This window comes from Tetrao urogallus (genome assembly GCF_951394365.1).
Source record: "Tetrao urogallus genome assembly, chromosome: 1".
In the NCBI taxonomy this organism is placed as follows: Eukaryota; Metazoa; Chordata; class Aves; order Galliformes; family Phasianidae; genus Tetrao; species Tetrao urogallus.
Genome location: NC_136813.1, coordinates 75,724,821 through 75,737,009, shown reverse-complemented (window position 1 = coordinate 75,737,009; position 12,189 = coordinate 75,724,821). Strand labels below are relative to the sequence as shown.

Sequence of the window (12,189 nt, the reverse complement as noted above, 5' to 3'; positions counted from 1 at the left end):
GAGGAGAAGGGGGAAAAAAAAAAAAAGCTTTTAGGTGCTTAGGCTGCGAAGAACGCAGTGTAAGAAAGGAGGGAGTTTCCCCAAAAAATAAATAATTAACTAAGCCATCATGCAAAGTAACCTACTTTGGGTTTGAAGTGATCATTTATCTGCGTGGCTAGGAGGAGCCACTGGCATTGCAGCAATTTAGCTGTACTCGGAAAGGGATGGAAGAAATCCTGAGTTCTGCATAGACAAGAAGGAGTTAATGCTTGTCGAGCATTATTCTTATACAAATTAAGTCCAGAGCGCAGCAGCAGCCTCACCAGCAGGAGCAGATGCTAGGCAGTGATGCAACCTGTGTTATTTACTTAGGCCTCTGTAGTGACCTCAGTGGCTTGCAGACAAAGGACACACAGATCTGGAGGTAGGTAACACACTGATAGATTCTTTATTTAGTCTTTTTTTTATTCTATTGGAAATCAGCTCCTGTAAACATTTTAAGTGGAGCAACAGGGGGACAGCTTATTTTTAGCATTGTTTAAGAAGGTTAAAAAAAAAAAAATTAAAAAAAAAATATATATTAAAAAGCCCTGAAAGAACTGATTCAGTTTGGTTTCTCTGTTTTTGTACTATTATAACCAGGAACGTTTAGAAGCCATGATGCGTCGGTCCCTTGAACGCAGCCAGCAGCTGGAACAGAAACAGAAGCGATGGTCGTGGGGAGGAGCACTGGCTGCAGGCTCAGGAGGGAGAGATGGTGAGTGAAAGAGGCTGCCTGCATTGCAGATCCTGAAGTGCAAAATGCGTGAGGTTGTGGAGATAGTGAGGATGGTGCATTTTGTAGTTGGTGTGGTACTGCAGGGGCTGCTGCCTTGGGGTGTGAAGAGATGCGAGATGCTTTGTAATTGCTTGCTAGGCTTCCTCTCTCTAACACTTTCTGGGAAGAAAGGTCACTCCTAACTTCAGGAATGCAGATCGTTTTAATCAGATTCTGCTTTGAGGATGACAGATGCTAAAATCAAAATTTGTGCTCTTTCTCCCTTACTTTCTTCCCCCGCATTGTCTTCCCACGCACATGGTTGGCAAATTTAATGCTCACCAAAGGGCTAAGTGCTGGCCAAACCTTGAAAAGATGATCTGTTATTGTTTGGTACTTCTGAAAACCTGATGAGAATTTCTACATGGCTATGCAGCATCTGCAGTTTAAAATAGTTTTGAGGTTTTTTTTTTTTTCCTCCCATGTATTTTTTGCTGTTGTGCTTTTTGATTTGGCTTCAGTACAGATAATTTTTATTTCACAATCAGTCATGTACTGCTTTTATATTTCAAAAGTATGCATGTTTTCTGTTTTAAATCATGGAATTTACTTAAATTGGCCAGGTTTGAAAAAATTGTAGTCATAGGAAAATATATCCGTGGTTGGGTGGTGACAAACTACGACAGTTACTCTTTTTTAAACGGTATGTAAATATATTTAACTCTAAAATGACAAACTGTTTCACAGGAAATTAAATATATATATGATTAAAAAGAAAGGAGTCTTTCATGCATTGAGAAAGACACCAGATTGTCTTTGTGATGCAGTTTGTGCTTGGTTCCACCTCCCCCAACTTATTCAGTAATTCTTTCACCTCTTTTTGCTCTGATCTCTCTGCTGTGTAGGTGAATCAGAAAATACCCCACCCCCTGTTCTAGGTTTAGCTGCCAACACCCTTCCTCCAGACCCTGTGACCTCTACTGCTCCTGCTGATTCCTTCAATGGTATTTCAGAGAATCACAGTACCATCATGTCTCGTTTATAACTGTTCTAATCACTGTAGTTCATCATCACTGATTTCGTCCTTCCTAACCACTGTTTTCTTATTATTTCAGTCTGATGCTCTGCAGCATTACCCTTAGTGATGTGGACCAAGTGTCTTTTTAATTTGCTTTTAATTTTGTCATGGTGGAGCAGTGCATGCCTCACATTCCACAGTAGAGGCATCGCATGATTTTCCCACTAACTGTAGACTTCTACAATACGGATTCTCATTTTTGTTAAATCAGTAGGCACTCTGTGTTTGTTTGTGTGTTTGCGTGTGTGTGTAAATATATAACTGTTGAAATGTACATCTGCAGGCGCTGCTTAAAAAATCACGATGAGGAAAATATGTTAAGGAGATGGTATTTCATTAGAACAGCCCCTTTTTTCATATCGAGGGCCTTTGTCTGCAATATTTTGAAAACGAGCAAGCTTAGTATAAGCAGCCGTGCTGTGTTTTCAGCCTTTTGCAGTGGATTTTGGCCAAGCTGGTATTAGTAACCAACTCAAATAGTTGACTTTGTGTATAGGCAGTCATGTTTTGTTTTGTGTTTTTCATTTCGTTGTTATTTATTTTTTATTCTCCTAAAAAGACTGAAGTAGATGAGTATTACAGGGTTAAGAATGAATTGCACGTAGGATTTCTAGCTTTGACATCAAACGTACTTGGCATTTTAAAAACATAATGCAGCCTGTGCTTTAAGAAGTAGGATCCTCCTCTCCCAGGAGGAGAAAGCTGGGCTTGGATATTCCTCCTGCAGAATGTGCCCTATTGGTTCTTGGGCCCATGCCCTTACAGAATTACTCTCTCTGTGCAGATTGTGCACAAGCAACAATTAGTACAGACATTTCAAAGAGATTTGGGTTTGCATCTGATGCAAGCATAGTGGCATTGTACCCGTACTTTAAAAAAGGGAACGTAGAGAATTGTATTGTTTACTGTAGTAGGTGGAGGCAAATCCTGCAGACCGCACTGAGGTGAGATTTTTGTGGGTGTCATAGTGAATGAAGTGGCTTAGGGGCTGCAGGTGTGGAGCCACATATATGACTTTAGTTGAATGTATTTTTGTGTCTGAAAAAAACAGAATTCAAATTCAAAGGGCAAAGCCTCGTCTTTTCTGTGCTTCTGAGCATCATGCAGTGTTCATCATAGAGCACTGCACTGTAGTAATAGTTGAATAACATTTTTATGTCATTCTGTTGAGTAAATGGCAAGGTAGGAAATGGGAATTGTGCTCAAACAGGCTGTCAAACAGTATTTTAGAATAAATAACAGGGGAAAAAAAAGTAATTGGGGTGGCACCAAAGAGCTGGCTTTTTTTTTTTCTTCTCCTCAAGTGTAAAAGCCTAACCACTCACCAAAAGAGTGAGAGAATTCTCTTGTGTGAATGCACCAATGTTAATTATTTTATTTCTGCATTAGAGTAATACCTGAAGTCTACCCCAGCTTTTCCAGACTGAAAGTAGGCAGCGGGTAGAGGAGGGAAAGTGAGGATCAGAGCCCCCACGTATGCAGTTTGGCATTATAGGTAACTTTCTGCTTGTGCTGTTATTCTGTTGGAACGGCTTCGTTCAGCAGGCATGATACTCAGTTATTTGCCTGTGGCACTGTAAAACACAGGCAGTTGTATAACTGAAATGTAAAATTCGCAAGCAGAAAAGTCACATTCCAGAGTGTGTCCCAAATGGTCCTTTGGCAGTCGGAACACGTGTACGTCAGGCCTTGCTCATTCAGCGCTGTGATCAGCAGCAAGGCCACGAGTACAAATGCAAGGTTAATTTTTGGGAGTTGATTATCAACACTGTGATCCGAATACAAATATCTTCAATGCGTCTCTCTGCAGCATGTGACAAACTTTCAGCTTCTACAATGAACCTGCCAAAGCAAATGGAATCGCCAATCAGTAAGCGCCTCTCCTCCTCCACAGCGGCAATAACACATTCCCCCGACAGAGGCAAGTGAACATGCTGGTCTCCTGCCAGCATAAACTCTCCTTCTGCTTAAAGCAATTCTCTGCAACTATCTGTGCAACTCTCTTATGTCTATTATTCAAAAGACATCAAACATTTAGGGGTTGTATGTTGAATTATTAATCTGAAATACAATCAAATCGTTGAGTAGTCTGTCCCAGGGCTGTGCTGCCTCACTGGAGAGCCTAGGTCAACACTGTGGGGTTTTTTACTCTAGCAAACAGGATTGTGCTTGCTGTAACTGCAGCATTTCCCATAATAGTACAGCTTGTCATCTTCCTAGCAATGCAGACGTGGCTGGACAGTAGGTATGGGCTGCACCATTGGCAGCAGTACATCTGTGAGCCTCTTGGGAGACCTCGATCTGGTGACCAGAGCCCTTTAATTTGATTTGAAACCCTGATGCTGAGAGGCTCAACGAAAGATGATTGTCTTGCAGGATTAGTGGTTACTGAACACTATTGAGAGAGCTGGGGAATTTATCCCACTGTAAACTCTTATGGACCTTGCTGATTTGTTTTATTTGTATTTTTTTCCACCACCTTCTTAACTGAGAAAAAATTACTGACTGAAGGAAATGACAGTAAAGGCTTATTTCTAAACTGAAGAGAAAGTAAAATTGATTTCCTTTCTGAGCTACTTACTGAAAACTCATCAATAGCTTTGAGATTATTGCAATTGGTGGCTTTATTGACATGCAATAAGAACATCTATAGATATCTTATATAATTGATGCTTTTTTTCTTCTTCTTCTGTGGAGTAGAAAGGAATGCAGGCATATTGTGTAAGGTTTATATAATGCAGTGAGACTGCACATTTTAAATGTATTCCAGCATGGTTTGCACACTGGTGAGTAGCTGTGCTGTTAGACCAAACGTTTCACCTTTTCTGTCAAGGTAAAAAAGCAAACATTTCTCATGCTGAGTCATGAAAGCCATCATTTTGCAGAATGGAATATTCTATTTTTAAGAACAAAATGCAGCGTAGGCTTAACCGTACTATATTTACTGTACAGGTAGAAAACTAATTTAAAGTGATGAAGGAACCAGAAACCATTTTTCAAAGGGAATGATGATTATCTGAAAATACTTAAAATCTCAAACACTTGGAGACTCTTTCATTTCATTTAATCATTCCATTATTTTGTTTCTGTTATTTTAACATGAAGTTTTGTTATGTTGCATTTTAAATTTTATTTTTATTTGCTCCCATCCTTCAGCTCACCGCATGCATCTTAGTCCAATGGAAAACTTTATTGTTTCTCGACTGCTGACTCCCACACAGTCATCTTTAGCCAGAAGCAGAAGTACCTTAATGCTTTCTGAGCAGTACAATAATCCAGGTAAAAATGTGAATTACTCACTTTGAAACCATTAAGGTATGTTTTTGATTGCATTTGAGTAGCTACTTAAAGAAATGGAGTACTGTGAATCAAATGACAATTGATATGGTAGCATAAAATAGACTGGTTTTGATAGCAGTGTATTGAAAAAGCACATCATCTTGTCTTTCTTGTTCTGAATGTTTCCTAATAAGGATAACATAGAAACATAGTGGTTATTCAAATTCAAAATAATAATAAAAAAAAGAAATGATTTAATAAATCCCACTGGTTTCAGTGATATGCTGAAAAATGAATATGCTCATTTTGAAACTCATTTTGAGCAGCGTATGGCACTTCTCAGAGCAAAACACAAGAATTTCACTGACACGCATTAATTTATTTTTCAGACAAAAGTGGTTAGACTGCACAAAACTGATCATCTTGATGACCGCTATTTTTGTGTGTCATGATTGCAGTAGACTCAGGTCCTGCATCTGTGCTTTCACTGCGAGGCCTTTTAAAAATGGATTAGGCAGTAAGCATGCTTTTCTTTACGCAGTGTTCTTTGTTGCAGTGTGTAGGGACATTGTTATGGAGCCACTCTGAAATGACTTCCCTTGTAGGTGCAGGAAGCAGAAATGTTGCCATACAGTGCTTTGCCTATGAGAAAATTCTCAGGTTACTTATTGTTCAGGGAGCAGCTGCTGCTACAACTGAGCAAAACTCAGTTCAAATCTAGATCGATATATTTTGTTGAAAACATTGAGGTGAATTGCCAGGACCACCTACAGATGTTGCTTTCTGTGTTGTTTTTGATTGACGTTGAAGAAATCAATAGGGACTTTCTTTGTCCTTCCCTGGTCATCTTGCCTGTAAACTCCCAGCCTTATCTCCCTCTTCATCATGGAGTCTTTAAAGTAGCCTGCTGGCATGTCTAACAGGGATGCCATTTGGCCTACAGGTCGACTTTTCCCTAAGTGAAATTGGAGTGACAATTGATTGTTTTGTCAGTAGTTGTCAGCAAAAAAGGTTGAGGGAGGATTTCTTCCTTGATATGTACTTCTTTCAGTAGAAGCAGTGTTCTGAACATGGAACAGGATCCTCCCTTTTCATAATCATGTAGTGTGCTCCTGTGATTGTATTTGGGCCAAAATTGCTCCGTTCCTGTACGTTCTGTAGGTTTAGAAATGAGGATCCTAGCTTTCATGACTCTTGAAGGCAACATGTTATTAATGTAACTTTAAGTCAAGACATTCAGATAAACCTGAATTATGAGAGTTCAATAAAAACTATTTTTCTTATGGTTGAAGTAGAGCTACCTTAAGCAACAATCAAGTTTCTGAACATTTTTCTCAAATGGAGCAAACTTGCCAAATTGCAAGAAAGTCATTCAAAGGAAAACATGGGTCCAGTTAAACTTGAAAGCATGCAAAAATTGAATCTTAAGAGATTTTACAGCACTGCCCCCAACTTAAAAAAAAAAAAAAAAAAAAAAAAAAAAAGTTATTTCCTTTAAATTTAGGTATAATTAATATTTTTCCAAAGTCAGTATCCTTCTTGACTTATTTTGAAATAGGACTGTAAACACTGCCACACGATTACAATTTCTGTGTATCTTATTAATGAAGCATATGTTCTGTTGATGGTTCTATGTGTTTGTGAAAGTTTCATCTTAGCAATATGAACATCAACAAAAAAAAAAAGCAGGAGTAAAATATCCCTTTTTTTTTTTTTTTTTTTAAATCCTGTTCATATTGCAAATAAAAAAAAAAAACAAACCAGAAAGTGTTGCCCTGCAAAGTGTATTTACCCCTAATGACAATAACTGAAATACCTACAGCAGCATTTAGTTTAGGGTTTCTTCAAGAATTTGAGTTATTACTTTAAAAAGCAACTGAGATACTTAGAAGCATTTGCCATGTTTAAGCTTTTTTAAAAAACAAACAAAATCAATTCTTGTGCTCCTGTTAGCCTTCCAGTTTCACAGTATTTGTTCAGAAGTTATCCAGCTGGAATTATCTGATTTCTCTTTTTGTCATATGCAAAGGAGCTGAGAGTTTTCAGAAGAGAAAAGAATTGCAGTCATAGTCAAGTGATTCAAAAAGTGTACGGATAAGAAAACGATTATTAGAGATGATTAAAAACCAAACAACAAAACAACTCTGTACAGTGTTACCTTCAGTTGAGGCATTTTTAGTAAATATGGTGATGAATGTATTCCACAATGTGATCTTTTTTGAAAATTGGAAAAATTGAAAATGACCTTTGAACATTTTGATGTAAAAGTATGCTGTTTTCTCCTCTCCCTTGCTTCCTCTGTCTGTGCTCCCTTTTGCTCTTGCTATTGTGCTATAACTCTTTAGTATTCCCTATCTGTCCTCGTGTAGCACCAGCTAGTCCTCTAAAATCTCCCTACAAGCCTTCCCCCACCCGAAGCGCAGACAGGAAGAAGGCGACTTCACCCTCCACTTCTGATGCCGGGAAAGGGGCGGCTGCAGGTGAAATCACTCAGGTCAGTTTGGAACATTCTTGATTTTACTTCTGGATAAATTGATGGGACTTCTTGTCGTTACCTTCCACTTTGCGTCGCTTTATTTCTATGAGTATCCTTTTTGTAAGAAACAGTAAGAAAGTAAGACTTGCATGCATCTGTTGCTTTTCTGCTCTGGCGTTCCAACATTTCAGTATCTTCCTCCTGCTGGAAGTCAGCGTTAAGCAAGGGTATTTAGAACAGCAACACCTTTATTTTCAGGGAACTGAGAAGTGCATACTTCTGGGCTCGCCTATAACTTCTGGGAGTGGGGGATGACAAACAAAATATTTCTGTATAAGTCAGTCCAGTTTTGCTAGTTAATTAGGAGGCTTTGCATATTTTGGAAACTTGCCAAAATTATTGGCAGTGCCTCTTCTCTATACAAATTGCTTAACTCCCTCTGTAGACATTTTAGATGCTGTTTGCGTAAAAGTCATGTTGTTGATCCACTGTAGTTCCCCGAAAAAGTAAAGGCAAGTCATTCACCTTCACTCAGTCTACACAATGAAAGATAAGCTATAGAAAACTTACGTTAGGGCTGTGAAATAGTGTTTTATAAGATCCTGTATTTTCCAGGAGTTAATACTAAGAGTAGGGGGGTTTGTACCATCTGAATTGAATGCAAGTGAGAGGACCAGAGCTGGGAGCTGAAGTTTTGCATGATTCATGCTGTTACACCTGGCAGCATTAATGAGAGATGCGTGCTTGCACTATTGGCTGTATCTGAGAGGCTGTGCACTAACATCTAAGTGATTTTGATTACTCCACCTAATACTCTCCTCAGCTCTCCACCAAGAACTCTTGGAGAGGAATGCACTGATATGACTTTACTTACATACTCCTTGTTTACTGTATCAATGCAAGATGTGACCTATTCTTAATCTGTATGGAAAAAATGCTCCTAACTTGTGAGCTGCTGTTAAAAAAGTTGTTGAGAATGTATGCTATGTGAATTTGTTCTTATGTCATTTTGTTACTAAAATTATCAAATACATTTTGAAGTATTGCTCCTAATTACATAAACTAAAATAATTGGTGTTTCTAGACTGAGAAAATAAAGAAAGAGAAGCGACCCACCACACCTGGTTCATCATCTGGAATGGGATCTCCTCTCAGAAGGTCTGATTCTCCTGCTGCTATGTCCAGAAGATCCGCCTCACCTGCTACACCTAAGTATGCCTTTCTGATTAGTGATCTGATATGCTTTGAGCTTCTTTTTATCTACAAAGAATGCATAAACTCCTGAAGAATTTCCTTGGTAGGGTTGTATAAAATCCAGTTAATTTTTGTTACACACAGAGAAAGAGAGGAACAGATGAACAGATACACATGAATTTGCGTTAGCGGTTTCTGGAGATATTCAGTGTTTTCTCATCCTTCTGAAATTATTGCTGTGCAATTCAGTTACCGTGAAATTTTATTCGAAATTTGTTTTTTAAGCATGCATTTGTTTTATTAGATTTTGAACAAATGCACAAAACATTAATACTAACTAGAAATTTTAGTGTTTAAAATATGCCTTTGCTGGCATTACTACCTGTATCCATCAGTAAACTTGTGATGCACTGGAACAGGTTGCCCAGAGAGGTTGTGGCTGCCCCATCCCTGGAGGCATTCAGAGCCAGGCTGGATGTGGCTCTGGGCAGCCTGATCTGGTGGCTGGCGACCCTGCACATAGCAGGAGGGTTGAAACTGGATGATCATTGTGGTCCTTTTCAACCCAGGCCATTCTGTGATTCTAGATCTAAACCATTGGTTTTAATCTTTGTTCATTTACAGACCTCTTCCACCCACCTATGCAGGATTGTGGACCTATGGTGTAGTTGACCTTACTTGCCTTACTGAGTTGCTTTTCTCAGTCCTCACTTGCGAACTGTCAGAACTGTACTGTGTGTGCCATGGTTTCCAACTCGCAGGTCTAAACAAATGCTTCTTCAGCTTTCTTAGAACAGGATATTAAGTCTGACTCAAGCACTTAAGTTCTGTAAGGTACTCGTTGTCTACAGTAGTTGTCTGTGGTTTCTTTTTCTACACCCTGTTCATGGGTCCTATGTTGAAAATATCTCCTTTGGCTGGTTATAAATATTATTTTCTATTTGAACCTGGTTGTATTCCGAACCATTCTAATCTTTCTGATAAACTCTTTCAAAAGTCAGCCTAGTGTTCCTTCTTTGCCTTAGTTCTGTGTGCACAATCATTTAATGGAGAAGTGATTTTGTGTGCAATTCTGGTGTGAGGCAAAATGTGGGAAATAATCTAACTCAGGGCATCCTTTCTGTTTCAGGCATCCCCTTGTGTGCAACTGTGAAATGGCAATTCTTGGTTCATGTTGTGGGCCACAAGTGTACAAACTTTCAATATTACATCTAGTAATATTCATCACATTTGAACTGTGTAACTTTTGTAAATAATGTAGCGATATGGAATAATAATCACAGTCAGCTTTGTCATTAAAATTTTGAGCAGGTCATTATAAAACAGGCTCTCCAAAATGTACAGAGAAAAGTTCAAGCAATACAAATGTGTATTATTCTGTAAGCTGTTGATATTCCCTGTTCAGAATGCATTTTTCAGTTCAGTCAACCAGCATAAAAGACATAGCAAGAAACAGGTATAATTAAAACAAAATGATTGGTGGAAAGTGGGCTACTGAGCGTGAAGCAATGGGCAGTCACTGAAAATGTTGGCACAGCTTGTTCTAGAGATCACAGAATCACAGAATTGTAGGGGTTGGAAGGGACATCCAGAGATCATCGAGTCCAACCCCTCATGGGACAGAAGGATAAGTGGTCAAATAACCAAACAGATGCTTAGTGCTCAGTGAAAAAGGCATGGCTACTCTTAATTTATAGAACTAATTTCCCTAGAAGGTTAGGCAAAGATTTAGTTTTTTTCTTTTTTTTTTTTTTTTTTTTTTTTTTTTTTCCCACGAGACAGGCAAATTGGCAAGTTCTGAGAATCTTCTTATAGGAAAATGTTTTCATGCATGTAAGGAATATAGAACTCTGCTTTTTAGAGGAAGAAACAGGTGCTGCATGGAGGAATTAAGATGCTTGCTATGGGTTTCTCTGCGACTGTAAGCTGGGAAGTTATCCCCTTTTTCCCTCCCTCTCCTCCTCAAGAGAATCATATTCTGACCACTGCTACAAATGTATTACTGAGAATTTAATCTTAACATGGCCCAATTAGAACACTCTCTTTGACCTTATGAGAGTTACAGCAAATGCAGTTTAAATCCATGTTAGGTACCGATTGCAGAACAGCACTTCTGCTATAGCACTCTTCAAATTTCCCACAGAAGTTAAAAAAAAAAAAAAATCAATCCAAGTGCATCCTGATCATCATACCTGCATATTGTATAGAGATGATGATCTGTCTGGATGATGGATTTAAATGTAGGTACCTTCTTTTAGATTGTATCACCTTAGCTTCTCCTTTAAAATTAACCGTGGGGCTAAAGAATAATTGTAACTCAATTTAGTATATAGATAAAATATTCATTCTCTTTGCAAACCTGACAGTCTTTTCCAAGTTTAATCTTTCTCCATCCAGCACCTTGTATGGCCAACAATTACACGTGGAAGAAATAAGAATATGTATTCAACAGCATTAGTAGTTAGTGATCCTAGGAGCGTAGCACCTTATTTTGAAAGCTGTTGAGTAAAGAATTAAGCGTGGGCTGATTTACATGGTAGTTAGCTGTATGCATTTTTCTTCTTAAAAATGTATGGCTTGACATTCCTGTTTGCTTGGTATTGTTGTAATTGTTAGTTATTTTCAGTCATCATCCTGGTTTGTGAGTGGTAGTTGCATGTCTTCTTTCTATCTTGTTTCGTTGTTTATTAATTAGAAAGCTTTCTTTGTCGTGGTGGAGTGATTGAAACAGGCTCAGTCGAGGCTATAAAGCTGTAACCTAAGCAGAGACAGTGACTGATGGCAGGATAGATTTGCAATAAGTACATAAATAAAGATGTTTGTAAAGGTACAAATTTCAGTGAGAAGGAAGGAGAGGAAATTAAAAAATATATATACATAAAAATGTGCAAAATGTAATATCCAAGGAAAATGTGTAAGCAAATACTGACCTCAGAAGGAGAGAGAAAGAAATATGTTTGATAAGGAGTATGAATACTTACAAGCCAAGGGAGAAATTGAAACGATGGCAAAATCTAAGTGTATTGTCAGGAAATGCCACACAAAAAAGAAAAAGTGAAAGTATTGCTTTAAATGCAGTGTAGATCAGTTGACTGTGGTGGCTGTTAGTGGGTTGGAGCTGGGAAAATAGGGAATGTTCTTTAATTTAAAAATTAAACAAATTGCAAACAGTTGCTGTTGGATACTGGTGGTGTAAAATGCTTCTGTTCTTCAGAGCTTTTACTTAGTCAATAATACCAGGATTTTGTGTGTTTTTTTCTCCTGATTGTTTCACCTTCAAAGATCCATACACTAATCAGTTTATTTTTGCAGCATCCCTCAGAGGGTTAGGTAAGTGTCCTATCTTATAGATTGGCAAAGCAATAAAGCCTGTGTCCTTCACGTGTCTTTGGGTAAATAGTCCCTTTGAAATCAATGGAACTT

General features: G+C 38.3%; 1 protein-coding gene across 1 annotated transcript in view; it reads left to right on the top strand.

Moving 5' to 3' along the window:
• Positions 1-12,189, top strand: part of MAP7D2 (MAP7 domain containing 2) — a gene marked incomplete at both ends in the record, with an annotated part of 73,818 nt that overhangs the window by 50,451 nt on the left and 11,178 nt on the right. The window contains 6 exons of the mRNA XM_079536672.1: positions 625-739; positions 1,645-1,743; positions 3,628-3,738; positions 4,974-5,096; positions 7,442-7,590; positions 8,657-8,784. Of these exons, the coding sequence (XP_079392798.1) occupies positions 625-739; positions 1,645-1,743; positions 3,628-3,738; positions 4,974-5,096; positions 7,442-7,590; positions 8,657-8,784 (725 nt within the window). The remainder of the gene's footprint in view (positions 1-624; positions 740-1,644; positions 1,744-3,627; positions 3,739-4,973; positions 5,097-7,441; positions 7,591-8,656; positions 8,785-12,189) is intronic.